Source organism: Coregonus lavaretus (assembly GCF_964263955.1).
Source record: "Coregonus lavaretus genome assembly, contig: HAP1_SCAFFOLD_345, whole genome shotgun sequence".
Lineage (NCBI taxonomy): Eukaryota > Metazoa > Chordata > Actinopteri > Salmoniformes > Salmonidae > Coregonus > Coregonus lavaretus.
In genome coordinates, this window is record NW_028164097.1 from 142,141 (window position 1) to 162,060 (window position 19,920).

Consider the following 19,920-nt stretch of genomic DNA (forward strand, 5'->3'; position numbering starts at 1 on the left):
AGTGCCTAACAACACACTATACAATACAAGTAAAATGATATACAACATAATTCTGACAAAATAAATGACATACCTGTACACGAAGAGACAACACACAATAGCTTAGCCCTTGGTGCAGCCACAGCTCTCGGGCACCTGCGTGAGCACATAGAAACTCACTGTCTAATCAGAGACTTCAACACATTAGTTCCCACAATGAGTTCATCAACCTGCCCATCAACAATAAGCACTGGGACTACATAACAGAAGCCATAAAGTTGCATTTTTAAGTCACACATGCCCACTGGGCTAGTTTGTTCCCACCACAACCCACCAGGATGATGTCTGAAGGAGCTAGAAAGTTCCCCTCTACCACTCCTGCCTCCCTCAACCGAGGTACAATATCTGCGCGCAGAGTAGTAGCCATGGACTCACTATCTAACATCCCCTTCAGCTCAACTTTATCCTGTACTAGCACAGTGGTGTAAAACAAACTGTCATTCTGAGTAATTCTCATTGTGTTCTGAAAAATGACTGTGTTGTTCTTGGGTACTGACTCACAAAAGTAAGAATAAACAGATTGGATATCATCATCAGTGGAGGAAAAATAAGAATGCCCCACATTGCCCTCATTTAGCAGACGCTCTTATCCAGAGCGACTTACAGTTAGTGCATACGTTATAAAAAAATGTCATACCCCCCGTGGGAATCGAACCCACAACCCTGGCGTTGCAAACACCATGCTCTACGAACTGAGCCGGCCATTCCCTCCACTACCCTAGGCGACGCTGGTCCAATTGTGCGCCGCCCCATGGGTCTCCCGGTCGCGGCCGGCTACGACAGAGCCTGGATTCAAACCAGGATCTCCAGTCCCCCAGGACTGTGTTGTGTTACCTGCTTGACAATAGTATTGATGTCCCCCAGGAGAGCAGCAGCAGGTTGCACGTTGTTCCCCATCTCCTCAGCACACAGATCAACCTTGACATTGACCTTGACATAAATAACGTATGTGGAACGTTACTACAACATACCAGCAACGACACGACAGGAAGAGCGCCGTGCGTGACACATGTAACAGCAGCTGGAGGAGTGGCCAAACCTCAAGCTAAACACAACAGAAATAACCAGGCAGCACCACATAATGCTAAGGCTGACACACACACGTTCCCTTTTATAAACCGGGTGACTCGAGCCCTGAATGCTGATTGGCTGAAAGCTGTGGTATATCTGACCGTATAACATGGGTCACGTTGAGGGAGGAGGTCAGAGACCTGGCCGTGTGGTGCCAGGATAACAACCTCTCCCTCAACGTGACCAAGACAAAGGAGATGATTGTGGACTACAGGAAAAAAAAGAGGACTGAGCACGCCCCCATTCTCATCGACGGGGCTGTAGTGGAACAGGTTGAGAGCTTCAAGTTCCTTGGTGTCCACATCACCAACGAACTATCATGGTCCAAACACACCAAGACAGTCGTGAAGAGGGCACGACAAAGCCTATTCCCCCTCAGGAGATTGAAAAGATTTGGCATGGGTCCTCAGATCCTCAAAAAATTATACAGCTGCACCATCGAGAGCATCCTGACTGGTTGCATCACCGCCTGGTATGGCAACTGCTTGGCCTCCGACCGCAAGGCACTACAGAGGGTAGTGCGTACGGCCCAGTACATCACTGGGGCTAAGTTTCCTGCCATCCAGGACCTCTATACCAGGCGGTGTCAGAGGAAGGCCCTCAAAATTGTCAAAGACTCCAGCCACCCTAGTCATAGACTGTTCTCTCTGCTACCGCACGGCAAGCGGTACCGGAGTGCCAAGTCTAGGTCCAAAAGACTTCTCAACAGCTTCTACCCCCAAGCCTTAAGACTCCTGAACAGCTAATCATGGCTACCCGGACTATTTGCACTGCCCCCCCACCCCATCCTTTTACGCTGCTGCTACTCTGTTAATTATTTATGCATAGTCACTTTAACTCTACCCACATGTACATATTACTTCAACTACCTCAACTAGCCGGTGCCCCCGCACATTGACTCTGCACCGGTACCCCCCTGTATATATAGCCTCCCTACTCTTCTTTTATTTTACTTCTGCTCTTTTTTTCTCAACACTTTTTTTGTTGTTGTTTTATTTTTACTTTTTTGTTAAAAATAAATGCACTGTTGGTTAAGGGCTGTAAGTAAGCATTTCACTGTAATGTCTGCACCTGTTGTATTTCCGCGCATGTGGCCAATAAAATTTGATTTGATTTGATTTGAAATGTATTTTGACTGTTCGAATTACGTTGGTAACCAGTTTATAATAGCAATAAGGCACCTCTGGGGTTTGTGGTATAGGGCCAATATACCACGGCTAAGGGCTGTATCGAGGCACTCCGCGTTGCATCGTGCTTAAGAACAGCCCCTAGACGTGGTATATTGGCCATATACCACACCCCCTCGGGCCTTATTGCTTAAATATAGATGTACTGTACAGCACTAAGACAGCCATGACATTATTTGGAGAGACCACAAAGACTTATAGAGAAGCTATATAATTGATAGACTAAATCCAATAGACTGAGTCAAATACCTTTATACCTGGTTACAATGAAATGTAGTTCACTATGAAATGACCTGTGACTAGGGTTGCAAAATTACAGTTACTTTCCCAAAATTCCCAGAAATCCCTGTTGGAAGATTCCAGAAATCAGAACGGAATAAGAAGAAAATCCGAAAAAAAGAAGGAAAAAAAAGAAACCCTACTGGTGACCTTTGACCTAGCTGGATGACCTTTACTTGGGTGTCAAACCTGGGGGGAAGGCCAAAGTGCAGGATCCAGTTGAGTCTGGCACCAAGTAGGACCACAACATCAGACTGGAGCAGAGCTCTGCAGTCCCCACCAAGACCATAGAACCAGGAGGATAGGAAGAGGAGGAGGAGGAGGAAGAGAGGAGGAGGAGGATAGGAAGAGAGGAGGAGGAGGATAGGAAGAGAGGAGGAGGAGAGCAGGGACAAAACAAAATGTAATGAAAAGAGGCTAGTTATAGGAGTAGTGTAGTTGTTTGATTGACACCAGTTTACATTGACATGACCTGGCCAGGAGAGACTAGTTATAGATAGGGATTTCAGGAGTTTCGTGGTCCGTTCAAATGGTCAGGGAAATTCTTGGTCCTACTTATACAGTCAATGGTCTGTACATGAATATGATGCCAGCTGAGAGAAGGAGAGGCTGACCTGGAGCGGGCAGCAGCAACACAGTTGGGGTGATCGTCAGGCAGCACCCCTTTACCCATGGGGGTGGGCAGGAAGGGCAGGTCACACCCCTCCACCAGCTCCTTCAGAGCCCCCTCTGCTCTTCCATGGGCTGCACCTGCAGAGGGACACAGACAGAGGGCACTGCCACACGGATTTCAACAGACTGGCCTTCACAACTGGGATGCATTCAGCTGAGCAAAACGTTGTGCAACGTTCAGATAGAAATATAGCATGTAGAACGAACGTGCCTCTCGGACAGGTAGAATGAGAAATCATGTCAACAACATTTGTCGACTCAACGTGGCCCTATTTTCGACTGAACCGTGGTACATTTACATTTTAGTCATTTAGCTGACGCTCTTATCCAGAGCGACTTACATGAGCAATTAGGGTTAAGTGCCTTACTCAAGGGCACATCAACATATTTTTCACCTAGTCGGCTCGGGGATTAGAACCAGCGACCTTTCGGTTACTGGCACAACGCTCTTAACCACTAAGCTACTTGCCGCCCCGGCTGTGGTACAGTGCTATATGTGTTACAGTGCGTCTCACCTGGCTATTGATCTCTCCTGGACAGACGCACGTAACATAACTGGAAGTAGCGTCTGTCAACAGACTGGGATGTGACAACTTTGTTCCGGTACGCTGATTTTTCACCACTAATCATTTGGACAAATCCCGATTTCGCAGGTACTCGCATCTTTTCAATTTCAGAAGGGGAGGGGACATTTGGCCCATAAACTTGCCTGAAACTTGCAGAGAGTTTCCGTTTAGGGGGGTGGAAACTTCGCAAGTGGCGTTAGTATCTTTCTCTTAACATCTCCCCAGACCTTAACCAAGTATCTGACGCAATTATGCAACATTTTAGTTCTGTTTCCCCCAGATTATCTGGCTATTAAAAAAGCAATGCCTACATTTGCCAATGATGAGTAAAGGCCGTTTGGCTCCTTTCAGGACCGCCAGTGCTTCTGTGATCGCCATATGGTCAGCCATACTCACAGGAGGAGGTGGACTACAGGGCACCTCTCTGACAAAGGAAATAATAAATAATAGGTCAAACATTAAACATGTTACCTAGCAACTGTATTGCATATGTAAATACATCATGAAGGTCTATCGAGGCTTATTGCTATTCTCTGATGAGAATATTTTGATATAGTGCTATATTTTCTAAGTAATTTAATTTCTGGTTCACTTCAGACGTTAAAAGGTATAACAAAATAAAATAAAAATGACTACGGTGATGTGAATTCAGAGGTATACATATTCAACAGTAACGCATTAGTATACATTTTAAATGGATGAAAGACAGTGATGGCCACTAACCTGGCTCTGCTCCTGTCCAATTTAGCATTGACCATGTCCCCAGATATGTCTACGTATACAGCACCTGGACGTCCATACATGCTAGTGCGTGCTGCCTTAGACAGACCAAACACCCTTCCATTCAGATCAATTAAGGCTGTGCTGTGCTCTTATGAAGCAGTTAAGGTACCTTGCTAAGCTGGAAAATTAGAGGTCAGAAAACAGACAATTGCAGGTGATACCAAATGATATGAAGAGGACTACACAGAGGGAGTCAGAGTAGACTGTATACCTTCTCTACCACTGAGGAGATCATATCCAGACTGCTAGACCTAGCAGAGAACTTACTGTACAATCTGCATGCCTCCACCTGACAGAGAAAGAGGACCACAAATAACAAATGATTTCCTCTTTCAGCAATTAAACTGCTAGGGCCAGTTTCCCAGACAGAGATTCTCTATTGAGTTTGCTTTTTAGGTCATGACTAGGCTTAATCTGTGTCCCGGGATACCATCCCCTAATGTTCAATAGTCAGAAATGTCATGGTTGAATCGGTACCTGTGGAAACTCTTGAAACGCCCCAGTGGTCTCTTGGTTTTGATCAGAGGAGCCTCCAATAACAATCACAGGCCTACAGAGAGAGAGGTATCACACAATGACATCAACTGACAAGCTGAGATAGTTTGGAGTCCTCAGATCATTTTTTGCAGTGTGCGGATAGCATCCCTTCTTTTGAAAGGCCACTGAACATGAGTAGTAGGGTCTTCTGTTTGTGGAGTTCTAGCATACCAGCAGTTCATGTTAGCATTGGCCATTGCACCAAGTGAATGGATGAGTCCCGGTCCAGACACAACCAGACATGCACCTGGACTGGAGAGGAACAGACAGACAGAGGGAAAGACAGGAAGACAGGCAGACAGACACACAAAGGGTCAGACAGACAGGCAGACATAATTAGCAATGCAAAAAAGCTATGAAACTGACCCTCACACACTACACGCTCCTGTAGTCTATGTAAGGGTAGTTAATATCACATGATTTGGGGAGAGCTGGTTTAGTAATAAAAAGGTGGCTTAGGGCTTGTTCATTGCGCATTCCCACATACTTGATTCCTGAGGCTTGAGCTGCCATAGCTACTTCAATGACTGGAACACCAACTATTCCAAACATATATTCTACATTCTGTAGAGAGATACATGTAGATACAGTATATTTACATTTTTTAAAACATTTTTAGTCATTTAGCAGACGCTCTTATCCAGAGCGACTTACAGTTAGTGAGTGCATACATTTTCATTCTGAATTGTATATGAATTGTTACAATGTAGTTTAGATTTTCTTTGCATTGACACACACATTGGCATGCATCAACAAGGGTGTTAACACAGAGCTGCCAACTCTCACGCTTTCGCCGTGTGACACACGTTTTTGCCTGTTTTCACACGCACTCACGCCACACATCCAATTTCTCAAGCAAAAAAAATCGGCAGAGACTCGTTCGTTCCTTTTTTCAAACTCCCCGACGGTAGATGGCGCTGATGAGCGCCAATGAACCATATGTGCTGCACCCCGAAGTTAGCGACAGAAGAAGAGATACCATTGCCGTGAAAGTCAACATAAGATGAGCAGGTCACTACCTTTTTTTTTTTTTTGTCATTTAGCAGACGCTCTTATCCAGAGCGACTTACAGGAGCAATTAGGGTTAAGTGCCTTGCTCAAGGGCACATCGACAGATTTTTCACCTAGTCGGCTCGGGGATTAGAACCAGCAACCTTTCGGTTACTGGCACAACGCTCTTACCCACTAAGCTACCTGCCGCCCTGAAGAAGTCTGATAAGAAGCTGAGCTGAGACTAGGTATGTAACAATGAAATGTCGTCCAATTGAATACTCACTCTCTTAAACTTTAAATCTTGAAATAAATTATTTGTTTGTGCGTGTGAACATGATTTAGTGTGGTGAATGTAAACTCAGCTGATTTCGAACAGGTAAGATGTATTCCAAAGAATTTAACATAAATACAGGAAATGTGTGCAATAGAAGTAGGTATGTTTTTGTAACTGAGAGTAGAGTTATTAAACCAACATGACCATTTTAATTGTTTAAGGTTTCAAAGATGTCCCGTAAGAGACCTTTGCCAGGACAAAAGCGAAACCTTTTATTTTATTTAAAGAACCAGCCAAGTGAGAAAAGACAGACAAACACACTGACAGAACAGCCAGAACGATTGATAGAAACAACAGGACAACAGACAGAGGAGCAACACAAAGGACAGAGAGAGCAGGAGACAGGACAGACTGACAAACAAGCAGAGGAGCAACAGACAGGACAGATTGACGCACATGCAGAGGAGCAACAGACAGGACAAATAGAACAACCAACAGGGCAGATGGAAGAAGACACAGAGGGACAGAAAGAAGAGACCCCCCCAATCCAACAGCAGGGCCAGAAGAGTCGTGCTCTGGCTGGAGCAGCAACATATAGATCCATTTTCAAAAATGAGTGGACCTCTTCATGGCCATTTATTACCAGAGGGAGCCTCAACATGCACTACTGGTGTGCAGTCTGCCGTATTGAAAACTCATGTTGCCACCAGGGTGTGACAGATGTAGTGCGCCATATAAAAAGCAAAAGGCCACCAAGATAAGCAACGAGCTCTCCTGTCCACAGCCACAATATCCCAATATGCAATGGCCGTTCCATCTGTTGGGGGTATGTCTGCACAAGAGGTTAAGGTATGATATGTGTAATGATTCTGTCAAGGTTCAATCAAGAGTTTTGTGTTCTAGTTGATCACGGTAAAGTCATGGTTGATAGTTTTGACTAATTTGTGGTTTGTATTTCAGTGTAGTACAGTCCAGTTTTCTTAATTTGAGATCTTAGTTGCTGAATGTGTTTTTTACCTGTGCCCTATTATCGCAGGCGTCTATTTTAAATAAACTATGGTCTTTTGGGAGGATTAATAATTTGTTATTTCTTACAGACAAGAAGGGCTGAGGTCAAAATGACAGCTGGGTTGGTAGTTCACAACGTCCCCCTAGCCTTTGTGGACCACCTGGGGCCTCTCCTAAAATAATGTTTCGGAGATTCGAAGACAGCGCAGGAGTACAGGTGTGCCAGGACTAAGTCATCCTGCATTACCAATGAAGCACTCGCACCATATTTCACACAGGAGCTTGTGAAGGAGATGAAAAAAGCCCCGTATACCCTTGTTACGGATGGGTCGAATGACACTGGTATTTCACAAACTATTTGAGATTTTTCTCATCTGCAAAACATGTGCTTTGTGTATTTTTAAACATCTAATAACATGAACATCTGTATGATTCTAACTTGTCATTATAGGAGTGGAAAAGATGAACCCGCTTACTGTCCGGGTCTTCATGGGCAGCAAAGTTGTCCACCAGTTCTTAAATATGTGCACAACAAGTGGGAGGAGATGTGGGCCAGCAAGTGAGATCTTCACCAAAATTAACTCCACCATAGAGGAGCATGGCATCCCTTGGGAGAACTGCTTTGGTCTCTCAGTTTACAATGCAGCTGTGAACATTGGACCACGTAATTCCATTGCCTCTAGGGTGCTCCAGAAGCATTCCAACACCTATATTCATGGTTGTCCTTGTCATGTGGCACATAACACCGCCAAAGCTGCAGGAGTGGGATTTTTTAAAGATTTTTTAAAGTGAGTTAAGGCCTGATTTATCTTTACATGTAACTTTTTATTTGTATCCTAATTACATGCATTGACTGAATGCGTTACGATTGATTTATGCATTGCAGGTGTCCGGTTTTGATTTGGAGGATATGGTAGTGGACATCGGTTACTGGTTCAAGGGTAGCACAAATCGGAAAGGATACCTGTCAGGTATGCATGTTTGATACTATTAAGTGTAATACTGAAATGCTGAGCTGTAGAAAATATATGATATGGATTTAATGTCTAAAACAGAGTTTTGTGAGCTCCATGAAGCGGAGTACATGGAGGTCCTCCTGCATATCTCGGTCCGTTGGCTAAGCCTTGAACGTTGTGTGACCAGGATCCTGAGGCTGTATGAACCTCTGGCCAGCTACTACAAATCTGCTAGTATGGTCATCAATTTTCAATTTCATTATGCAGCAACTACATGGATTGTTAGTCACATACTTGTATTAATGACAACTTGTTTTGTGTTATTTATTGATTGATTCAAGATGAAAATCAGGCCAGGTTCAAGAGACTTGTGCAGACATTCACTGTCCCCATGACAGAAGTGTACCTGCTGTTCTTCCAAGCCACCGTACCAACTTTCACTTCTTTCAACTTGCTGCTTCAGAGAGAGCAGTCATCAATATTTTTGTTACATGATGAGGTGGGATTGGATTTTGCAGTTTTTTTCCATTCTGTGTTTCTTGCTGATATCTGCAGGGGTCCTCTAAAACAGGTTTCACCTACTATTTTTGTAAATGTCTGTTATAGATGGTGAAATTCGTACGCAAGCTATGTTCCAAGTTTATGGTTCCAGCAGCTCTGCAGTGCCATGAGGAGCCTTGTGAAATTGCCTTTGAAGAAAAGGCAAACCATTTACCAGGTTAGTATTTGACTATTATTATGATCAAACACTGTGATATGTGATATTTAGCCTTGTACATTATACCGATATGCTGTATTGGGTTCACAACCAGGGCTAAAATTAACAGATTACTCGACGAGGGTGACATCACACCACAGCAGGTGGATTCATTCCATGAAGCTGTGTTGTGTTTCCTGACAAGTGCTGTGGACTATGCACTTAAGAAGCTGCCACTGGAAGAGCCACTGATCAAGCACGCACAATTTGTAGATGTACGGCAGAGGGCTGAAAGTGACATCGAAGATGTCCTGTACTTTGTTGAAAGGTTCGTTTTTTTTCTCTAATTATTGTCTTTCATCTTAGCTAAAATACCCTGTGTTTTATGATGAGGTGTGTTCACTCCTAAACTGCACATGAGATATTCTTATGTGGCTTCTCCTCAAAGATGTGTATGAACTGCTGCTGGTTGATGACTATATACCTAAAACGTAACAACTTGTAACTCTACTTTCATAAATAGGTTTCCCCATCTCCTCCCATACCATTGGCCAGAGGAGCATGACCTTCTGGGTGAGGAGTTTCTAAATTATCAGACCATGCCAATGATATCCCTGCAGGACTAAACTGAAATGGAAAGCTTCTGGGCTGAAATGGCAACCCGGAAGCATAATGTAATTTTTTTTTCCTTTTTTGTCTTTTCTTTTGGCAGGTGTGGCTTGGCTACATCTGTTGCTTAAAATTGTTGCATGCATATATGTGTCATGCATGTTTCAAATTATGCATGTTTTTATCTGAACTTTGTTAATGGATCAACCTACAGTATATTCACAGTATTAATCAATAAAAAATCAAGGTATGTTTTTCCATTGTGTTTTGGTGCATTTTCCATAGGTGACAGGAGCCAAAGAATTCGAGAGGCTTGCTGCCGTCGCCAAGCTTGTCCTGGTGTTGCCCCATGCAAACGCAGATGCTGAGAGGGTGTTTTCAGTTGTGGGACTGAACAAAACCAAGAGAAGAAACAGCCTAGCATTGGATGGCACCCTGTCCTCAATAATGACCATAAAGATGGCCAATCTGGAGCCCTGCTTCAAATGGGAGCCCCCCTCCGATATCATCAAGGCCTCCAACAAGGCCACAGGCCAGTATAACCATGCCGACAGATCATAGACAAGAGGCCCATTTGAGATGAGCCAGGTCTGCGCAGAATCGATTACCAGCGATCACCGCCCAATGCATGCTGGTTAGATTTGTGTCCGACTTGATCCCGACTTTCTCTGACGTCATGCACACGCGGGCAACGATAACCTCATGAGATCAAGGCAGCCGCAGTTCTGAGATGCAGGCAGTGCAATTGCTTTTCACCGACTGCAGGACCCAGGCGGACCCAGGACAAAAACTCACTATGTTAACATATGCTATTCCACATAAACATCTAAATGTTTTTCTACAACAATATGAATAGTTAGCTATACCAGTGCAATGACCTATGGCACACTTTCACAACTCGTAGTGCTACATTCTCACTGCCAAGGACATGATCAGCGACTAATATATTCTTAGCAACACGGTTACACAGTATAACACTGTTTTATATAAATTGCACACACTTCACCTGAGCTTTTAGTGCCTCTGCAATGAGCTGAGCCCCAGTCACATCTTCCATTATTATTGTCGAGAAATCTGTTCAAAGTGCAAACGCGGTTAGCAATGCTTTCTTGGACTTGTTGTTCAGTAGCTTATAAATCGTGTTTAGATCTCTTGCAAATCATTAGTTTTTGTCTGCTTTCCAGCATGCATTACATGAGTAGCTTTTTCTTCTTCAGTGGGGTTTATAGACAGTTGGCATCCAACGTTATGGTGCATTACTGCCCCCTATTGTACAGAAGTGTGGACATGAGCCGTGCAATAGCAGTCATGAATATTTAATAAACTAGTAGCATTTTTCTTTTTTTATTGCAAGAAATACATAATAAGCCCTCATTATGTGTTTATAACTGCACTTAACTTAACACTTAACTCAATTAAGTCATTATGAGTGTATGACAGTATGAACCCCAGGGTTGTGGGTTCGATACCCACGGGGGGGCAGTATGAAAAAAAAATATATATATATATAAAAAAATAATAAAAATAAAATAAACAAATAAAATAATGTATGCACTCACTAACTGTAAGTCGCTCTGGATAAGAGCTTCTGCTAAATGACTAAAATGTAAAATGTAAATACTCCTGAGTGGCGCAGTGGTCACAACGCCAGGGTTGTGGGTTCGATTCCCACTGGGGGCCAGTATAAAAAAATATATATATATCTATGTATTCACTAACTGTAAGTCGCTCTGGATAAGAGCGTCTGCTAAATGACTAAAATGTAAATGTAAATGACTTGAGTGTATGAATTATAGATATAGGCTTTTTTTTTTTTTTTTTTTTTTTTTTGTCATTTAGCAGACGCTCTTATCCAGAGCGACTTACAGTTAGTGAATAAATATATATATGTATATATTTTTTTTTACTGGCCCCCCGTGGGAAACGAACCCACTCCCCTGGCGTTGCAAACGCCATGCTCTATCAACTGAGCTACATCCCTGCCGGCCATTCCCTCCCCTACCCTGGACGATGCTGGGCCAATTGTGCGCCGCCCATGAGTCTCCCGGTCGCGGCCGGCTGCGACAGAGCCTGGATTCATAGAAAGTGTTACAAATGTTCTCCTGTCATCTTATAGGAGATCCATTCATGGATTTAGTTATGGCTTGAGAATGTGACTGGTCTACGGAGTTCTCCTTTATGTCTGTCTTTGTATGTGACAACAACTTTTCTGTATTATGTGTATTTCCACAATCAATAATCATAAACGGTACTTCACTATGAATACTTTTGACTATGTGATTTGAAGTACTTTACCGTTATCTTGCACATACATGAAGACTACTATAGACAGAAATCAATGCAGTAATGTTTTATTAAATAAAGGCTCTGATTAAAATATAATATTAATAAAATCAGGCATTTGGCTAATTCTTCTTCCCAGAAGCTCCTCTGAATGGTTTGGAGATGGCTCTGGAGAGAGCGTGTAACACCCTGACTATGAGTGGGCGTTTACGGGACTGGGACTCCTGGGGAGCAGGGGCCGGTGTGGTTGTCAGGTCCTCCTTGGGAGGGGAAGTGGATGGAACCTCTGGAACCTCACACTCAGCATCTGTCATAAGAACATTTCATAATCAGAAAATGAATGTGTGTGTTTGTGTCTGTCCGTCTGCCTGCCTGTCCGTCTGCCTGCCTGTCCGTCTGCCTGCCTGCCTGTCTGTCTGTCTGCCTGCCCGTCCGTCTGCCTGTCCGTCTGTCTGCCTGTCTGTCTGTCTGCCTGTCTGCCTGCCTGTCCGTCTGCCTGCCTGTCCGTCTGCCTGTCTGTCTGTCTGTCTGTCTGTCTGTCTGTCTGTCTGTCTGTCTGTCTGTCTGTCTGCCTGTCCGTCTGCCTGCCTGCCTGCCTGCCTGCCTGTCTGTCTGTCTGCCTGCCTGTCCGTCTGCCTGTCTGTCCGTCGGTCTGCCTGTATCTGTTGTCACTGTTTTAACAAGCTTGTCATAGGGTGATACATCAATATGACATTATCGATGCTTATCACTTACCCTGTGAAATATGAGTCTCTCTGAGACGTTTGGTAGGCAGTGCATCCTGTTTAGGGTGGCTCTTCGGTTCCCCTTTTGTCTTGAACAGCTGTTGACAAAACACATCAGGACAACTGAGCCTGTGTAAAATACAGAGTGTGCATCCCAAAATGCACCCTATTCGCTACGTAAGGCACTACTTTTGAAAAGGGCCCATAGAGCGCTGGTAAAAAGTAGTGCACTATATAGGGAATAGGGTGCCATTTGGGACATAGCCATTGACTCTCTCCCATGTGTATTAGGATTGCATTACAGCGTCCTCACTCAACCTCCTAAAGACAATGACAACAGTTTTGTTCTAATGCTGAGAGACAATAGGGGTGTAGTGAATCTGTAGGGTAAAATTCAGCCCTGCCTTACAGATGTAATCTCAAAACACAGAGCACCCTACCTTAATCATGATCTTTGGAAACTTATGCATTTTCGGTAGGAAACGCCACTTCCTGTTCTTCTTAGTCTCTTCCCCTCTGGCAGAGGGAAGGCGGGCCATGCCGTCAGCCTTTACATCAGCCGGGCTAAGGCTCCTGGCAGGGAATTCCTCAGTAGCATTAAGGTCAGCTACAACACCATGAGTGATGTCACTTGTGGCATTGCTGGTGTCTGAGTGAGAAGAGCACGCTAGTGTGACCGACCTGTGTACAATAACTGGGAGAAGAGGACGCAGCCATTGAAGTCAGTCACTGCATCCCAAATGGCATTCTCTTCACTTTATAGTGCACTACTTTTGACCAGGACCCATAGGGTCTGGTCAAAAGTAGTGCACTAAATATGGAAGAAGGTGCCATTTTGGACACAACCAGTGAATTTTACATCATAAAACGCAATGTATTGAGCATCATGTTACAATTAAGTCCTATGCAGATGAAAAGAGGTACTTTCACTTACCATCCTCCATTGTAGACTTGGACACATAAGTCAGGCTGTCCATCACCACGTCTGTCATCAACTTGATGACCTGATCCAAAACCATTTCAGCTGATGGTGGCAAAGGCCTTCCCATACACTGCCCCAGGAGTCTCCTAACAGAAGTCTGGGCAAAGTTGTAAATGAGCTCTGAGGCATCGTCCTTTGACAGCTTCCTCAGGGCTGGTTTAGGCAGCGCTGGTTGAGAGAGGCTTCTGTGGCCAACCATGGATTGAAGCTGACGGTTTATGGTTATCTCCTGAATGAGACCATGGACCTTTGCGATCAGGTTGCCAGATGCACCTTGAAGGGCTTCAACTGACAGGAGCCTATCCAGATGTTCTTCTGCTGAAGTCATCTCTGGGTCGTCCGTCTTCAATGTGTCCATTATAGTTTTCACTATGATATTGGTGTCAGATATGTTTATTTCTTGTTGGCTCACAAGCATTGACCGTGAACCTGTCTCGTCCATTGCGATAGAGGTATGGGATTCTGTCCTTGTGATCTCATCGGCAGCGCTCATGTCAGGCAACTGGTCAAGGCTCTCCAGTACAGAGTCTAACATGTTAGTGGCTATCAGACACTCCTCACTTGCAATCTGCCCAACAGATGAACTCTCAGAGTTGGCCACTCTACACTTGATCACATTTAGGATCAAGCTGAGCGTCTTCTTTGCAGTTTTGCTAAAGCCTTCTTGGCTGACTGCCACTGTTACGTCTTTTAGAGCCACAAGAGGTTTGCAACTTTCACTCAATCCACTGCCGTGGAGAGGAGAGGCTCTCTTCAAACTGTTGTTGCTCACAACTGACATACTCCTGGTGGGCAGAGTGACATCCTCACTGCATGTGTCAATTACATGGTGGTCTGTTGAAGAGCCACTCGAAGACAGAAGGGTTTTAGACCTTTTAGCCAAACAGACTTTTGACAAAGGCTTCTCACTTCTCACAGACGGAGGGCGGCTCCTGTCCTCAACAAGAGCAGTGTCAGCGGACTTAGAACGTCTGAGTGTCTCCACAGGGGTGGAGTCCAGCACATATTTGGCTGTGGTGACTGACACTGGTGGAAAAGAGAAAAAGATGTTCAGTCTATCCTTTACTCTGTGGTACATGGTTTGAGCAGCATCCAATAAGTTGTCAAAGACAACTCTGGGTTTGAGCTGGAACTCCAGCTTTTTCTCTCCTAGTGGGAAGGAGTCTGCGTCGTCCACAGTGTACTGGGATACACTTTCAAGGTCTTGCATGATAATATTTACTATATCTTCGGCTGTAGAAACCGCATGGTGTGAGAAGGTGGTGCTAGGCATGCTCTGTAGCAAAGAATGGCTGGCTTTGCTAGCAGCTCTGAGAATGGTCTCATTCACAATGTGTTTGGCCTTAGCTCGGAACTCAGCACTGTGAAAGCTCTGGATAGAAATGTTAGAGGTTCTGCTGGCTGCACTAAGAGATCGCGTGAGTGTGGCAATCTCGGCTGACGTCACATCACTCGAAATGGTGAGGTCCTCCAATTTCGAAATTATCGAGTCCAACTTCTGGTTGAAGTCGAAGGATGAATTTGACGTGCTCTCCCCAACGGAAGCGGAGCAGTTTTCCTTTGAAGTGTCCACCCTCAGCACCGAGATCACCTGTTTGATTACCCCTTTAGTGCAGGTGTCGAGGGTGAGCTGGTAGGCTGAGGCTGAGGACTTAGAAGGGGTCTTACTGTCTGTCTTCTGTACAGGAGACACTGCCAAAGTGGCCTCAGTTACAGGAGATTCCTGCACAGTGGCCTCAGTTACAAGTAGTCCAGTTGCAGAAAGCTCGATTTGCACAGGAGTATTTTTTCCCTCAGTGAGATGGTGGGAGGTGAACAGCTTCCTTAGTTTGTCCAGGGTTTTGGTATAAATCTTCTGGGAACCTGAACTCACTTCCACCCAGAACATTTTGCGACCTGATTTCGTACGCTTGGAGGCCTTATTGACCTCATATACCTCAAGCAGGTCGGAAATAATTCCACCAAAGAGATCAGAGGATGCCTCCTCAATATTCTCTGAGGAAACATGGACAGATAGGATTTCCGACAGTTTCCCACAAGTGTCGGTTTTATCCAGCGCAGCAGTATATGTCACAGCTGCATCCTGAATGACCTGAGTGATGCATTGCTCAGCTTTGACAATATACTCCTCCACTGGTTGACCATGGAGGATGTCAACTTTATCAGCAGGGAGCTCCTTCTGAATACTCACATTCTCCTCTGATGGGCATGGGTTGTTGAAGATAATGCTCTCAGTGACCATCTTAGAGGAGGCGAGAGATGAGTCGAGAAGCAGAGATCTGTATATTGTCGAGGTGGACATCTCTGGGTGCTTTATCACAGCAGCCACCTCCAAAATGGCCGACGGGCCCCGGAGGATGTCAGAGATATCCATGTCCTCAATGGTCTCTACCAGAGACGATAGTAGGTCTCTGGCTGCCAGGTTGGTAGGTCTCTGGTTCTCGAGCTCTGTTTTGATTGCTTGACAGGCAGTTACCAGAGCAACAACAGAGCGAGAACACAACTGCTTCAAGGTGGAGTCAGAAAAAGATGATGACAGATCTGTCATGGACATGGTGGAGAGTTGACTCTCAGAGACAAACGGGCTGAGTTTGACAGACACCTGTCTGACCAAGTCCCCAGCAAGAGCTCTCATATCTATTGCTCCACTAGCTGAGTTGTGGGAGCAGGCACTCTGTGGCCTTGACGGGTTCCTGTTATCCAAAAATCCTGTTATCCAAAAAACCTCAAGTACAAGATCCACAACATCGGATGACACTTCTATCATTCTGTTGTCGGACAGAAATGTACTTGGATGAATGGTGCCTGCATTCACAGTCCAGTCGCAAATGGAGTTGTTGGACTGACTCTGGACTAGTGGAACTAGACAGGTTTCACTTGGACCTTGGCCAAAGAGCTCTGCCATTTTGAGCAGAACTGATCTTAAGACCTTCGACTTGGAAATGTTCAGCAGTGGGTCGTTGTTGGACAGTCTGGTGGATGGTCTGCTAGCCGATCTGTGAACCACTAGGCTTTGTATTTCTGCCGAAATGGCAGTTAGAAAATAGGTCAAGGGGCTGGTCGCTCTCCCCTCATTTCCTCCGTTGGTTTTAGCCTTGATGATGCTATCTATGATGATGACTATGACCTGTCCAGCCAGAGGACCCAAGATGGCCTCAAGCTCCCTCTCTAACTCAAGGGGAGACTTGTGGCCGAGCGCAATATGCTCTATGGCATGGGAATACATCTTAGAAGTCGCCATGCTTAGCATCTCTTGGGCAAACTGTTGACTTGCTGAGATACTTCCAGTCAGCAGAACTAGAGTTCCCTGACTGACACTTCGCATTAGCTCAGCCCATCTGGAGTTGAGAAGGTTTATAACCAACTCGACAATACCCATCATAAACTTGCCGTCCGTTGACATTTTGCTAGGTCTGTATTTCTCCTGTCTACTCCGTTTGGGCGGCGGTACGATGTCGCCCTGCGACTGGCCGCTCTGGACCATGTCGAAGACAGAGTCCTCAGAGATGCCAAACACAGATCTCAGTGGTGCTGAGTGTGGTCTGTGTCTCATCTCTCTATCGCCACCCTCAGGTGAGGAGACATATCGCTCATTGTCCTCACTCAGCAAAGAGGTCAAACACCTGCAGAATGCACAATAGAAATTAATAATACATGGTAACAAAATAAAAAAATATGATCCAAGAATTTGGGACACAAACTCAACCTTGTTATTGTTATTCAAAGGAAGCATTGTGAACCATCTCAAACCACACTCAGTCCAAACATTAACATTTAGAGTAAACTTTTTAGAGTGGTTGTGTAGTATCTAAGTAGTATTTCTCACTAAGTGGATCTGGAATGGATATTTGTACCTATAACAGGAAAGACCTGCAAAAAGAGGAGGGGATAGAGCTAGGTATCTGTGAGAGGAGGGGATAGGGCTAGGTACCTGTGAGAGGAGAGGATAGGGCTAGGTACCTGTGAGAGGAGGGGATAGGGCTAGGTACCTGTGAGAGGCATGGATAGGGCTAGGTACCTGTGAGAGGAGGGGATAGGGGTAGGTACCTGTGAGAGGCATGGATAGGGCTAGGTACCTGTGAGAGGAGGGGAGAGGGGTAGGTACCTGTGAGAGGCATGGATAGGGCTAGGTACCTGTGAGAGGAGGGGAGAGGGGTAGGTACCTGTGAGAGGAGGGGATAGGGCTAGGTACCTGTGAGAGGAGGGGAAAGGCGTGGGAGTGCGTGTGCTGCAGGCGGTTCTGGCGCTGGTGCACCTGCTGGGTCCTCCACTACAGCTGAATCTGACGCTGCGGCCAAGAGAGGTCACCTCTCCTGCCTCATTACTTCCTGATCCAGAAGAGCTTGGCGAATCAGAGAGCTCTATCTGCATGGTGAGGTCAAGGGCGGGAACAACCACAGTGGATGTAGACTCCATCACCCATGCTACAATATCCATGCACTTGGCACTAAACTCATGTCTGCTCATCTGCAATGTTAAAAGACCATCCAGAGTTAGTTTGTTAAAGGGGCTGCACTGATATAAAACGTAGAACCATTTACTCAAGCTAGTCAATTAAAGCAGTGGTTCAGGATTAAAGGTCCTGCAGGATTTCCACAAATGAATGTTTGGTCCATTTTACCAACATTAACTACTTTAGAGGTGACTATAACTCACCCCGGCACGCATATTCTCACTCAGCAGATTCCAATGGCTGAAAAGTAAATAAATGCAAGTACACAATGAACTACATGACATTACCTCTATTATCTTAGACTACGTTATGGATGGACATGACCTCTATTATTTTAGATTACGTTATGGATGGACATTACCTCTATTATTTTAGATTACGTTATGGATGGACATTACCTCTATTATTTTAGATTACGTTATGGATGGACATTACCTCTATTATCTTAGATTACGTTATGGATGGACATTACCTCTATTATCTTAGACTACGTTATGGATGGACATTACCTCTATTATTTTAGATTACGTTATGGATGGACATTACCTCTATTATTTTAGATTACGTTATGGATGGACATTACCTCTATTATCTTTGATTACGTTATGGATGGACATTACCTCTATTATCTTAGACTACGTTAAGGATGGACCTCTATGGAACTAGGCCACACCCAGACATCCCTGATTGGTTATTTGGTCCGTTGAGTCCTTTGTATTGGCCCGAGACTATGGGAGACTCTCAATCTCCTCACCTCCTTCTCAAAACCCATTGGATGAGAAGGTCAGAAGGGCGGGACCTCTGGCTTTCTCATCCAATGGGTTTTGAGAAGAGAGGACACGAGGAGTATGCAATTGAGATAGGGAACATATCTAGGGGATGCATGGGGAAGCCAAAGAGCAACTTACTCGTCCTTCATGTCCTGCACAAAGGTGTGTAGGTCTGGGTAGCTTCTCTTTCCCCTGCTGAGGGTGAGACTGGTCTGGGAAGTTTCATCCTTGTGGGTCACGGTAGTGAAGGTCACCACTGCAGCCTGATGGCGACAACAGAAAGCAGAGTTAGGCTGGAATTCAATTTTGCGTCATTAAAACACAAAATATCTCAATGAAATGTCATCCATGTAATAGAAAAATACATCATACCTCCTGTGACTGAGATGGGATGGCAACAGCCTCGTCCAACTCACTCTCTCCTTCAACCTCCTGTGACTGAGATGGGATGGCAACAGCCTCGTCCAAATCACTCTCTCCTTCAACCTCCTGCGACTGAGATGGGATGGCAACAGCCTCGTCCAACTCACTCTCTCCTTCAACCTCCTGCGACTGAGATGGGATGGCAACAGCCTCGTCCAACTCACTCTCTCCTTCAACCTCCTGCGACTGAGATGGGATGGCAACAGCCTCGTCCAACTCACTCTCTCCTTCAACCTCCTGCGACTGAGATGGGATGGCAACAGCCTCGTCCAAATCACTCTCTCCTTCAACCTCCTGCGACCGAGATGGGATGGCAACAGCCTCGTCCAACTCACTCTCTCCTTCAACCTCCTGCGACCGAGATGGGATGGCAACAGCCTCGTCCAACTCACTCTCTCCCTCAACCTCCTGCGACTGAGATGGGATGGCAACAGCCTCGTCCAACTCACTCTCTCCTTCAACCTCCTGCGACTGAGATGGGATGGCAACAGCCTCGTCCAACTCACTCTCTCCTTCAACCTCCTGCGACTGAGATGGGATGGCAACAGCCTCGTCCATCTCACTCTCTCCTTCAACCTCCTGCGACTCAGATGGGATGGCAACAGCCTCGTCC

The 19,920-nt window shown here is 45.3% G+C and overlaps 1 protein-coding gene across 1 annotated transcript; it reads right to left on the minus strand.

Moving 5' to 3' along the window:
• Positions 1 to 873: 873 nt before the first annotated feature.
• LOC311117449 (2-hydroxyacyl-CoA lyase 1-like) lies at positions 874 to 13,698 on the minus strand (the record flags this gene model as incomplete). Its single annotated transcript, XM_084192379.1, has 10 exons — positions 874 to 957; positions 2,738 to 2,843; positions 3,191 to 3,326; positions 4,126 to 4,238; positions 4,538 to 4,632; positions 4,809 to 4,886; positions 5,075 to 5,147; positions 5,306 to 5,381; positions 12,690 to 12,777; positions 13,684 to 13,698. Coding segments are annotated over 10 exons (864 nt in total), but the record flags the coding sequence as incomplete, so codon positions are not given.
• Between the last annotated feature and the right edge of the window lie 6,222 nt (positions 13,699 to 19,920).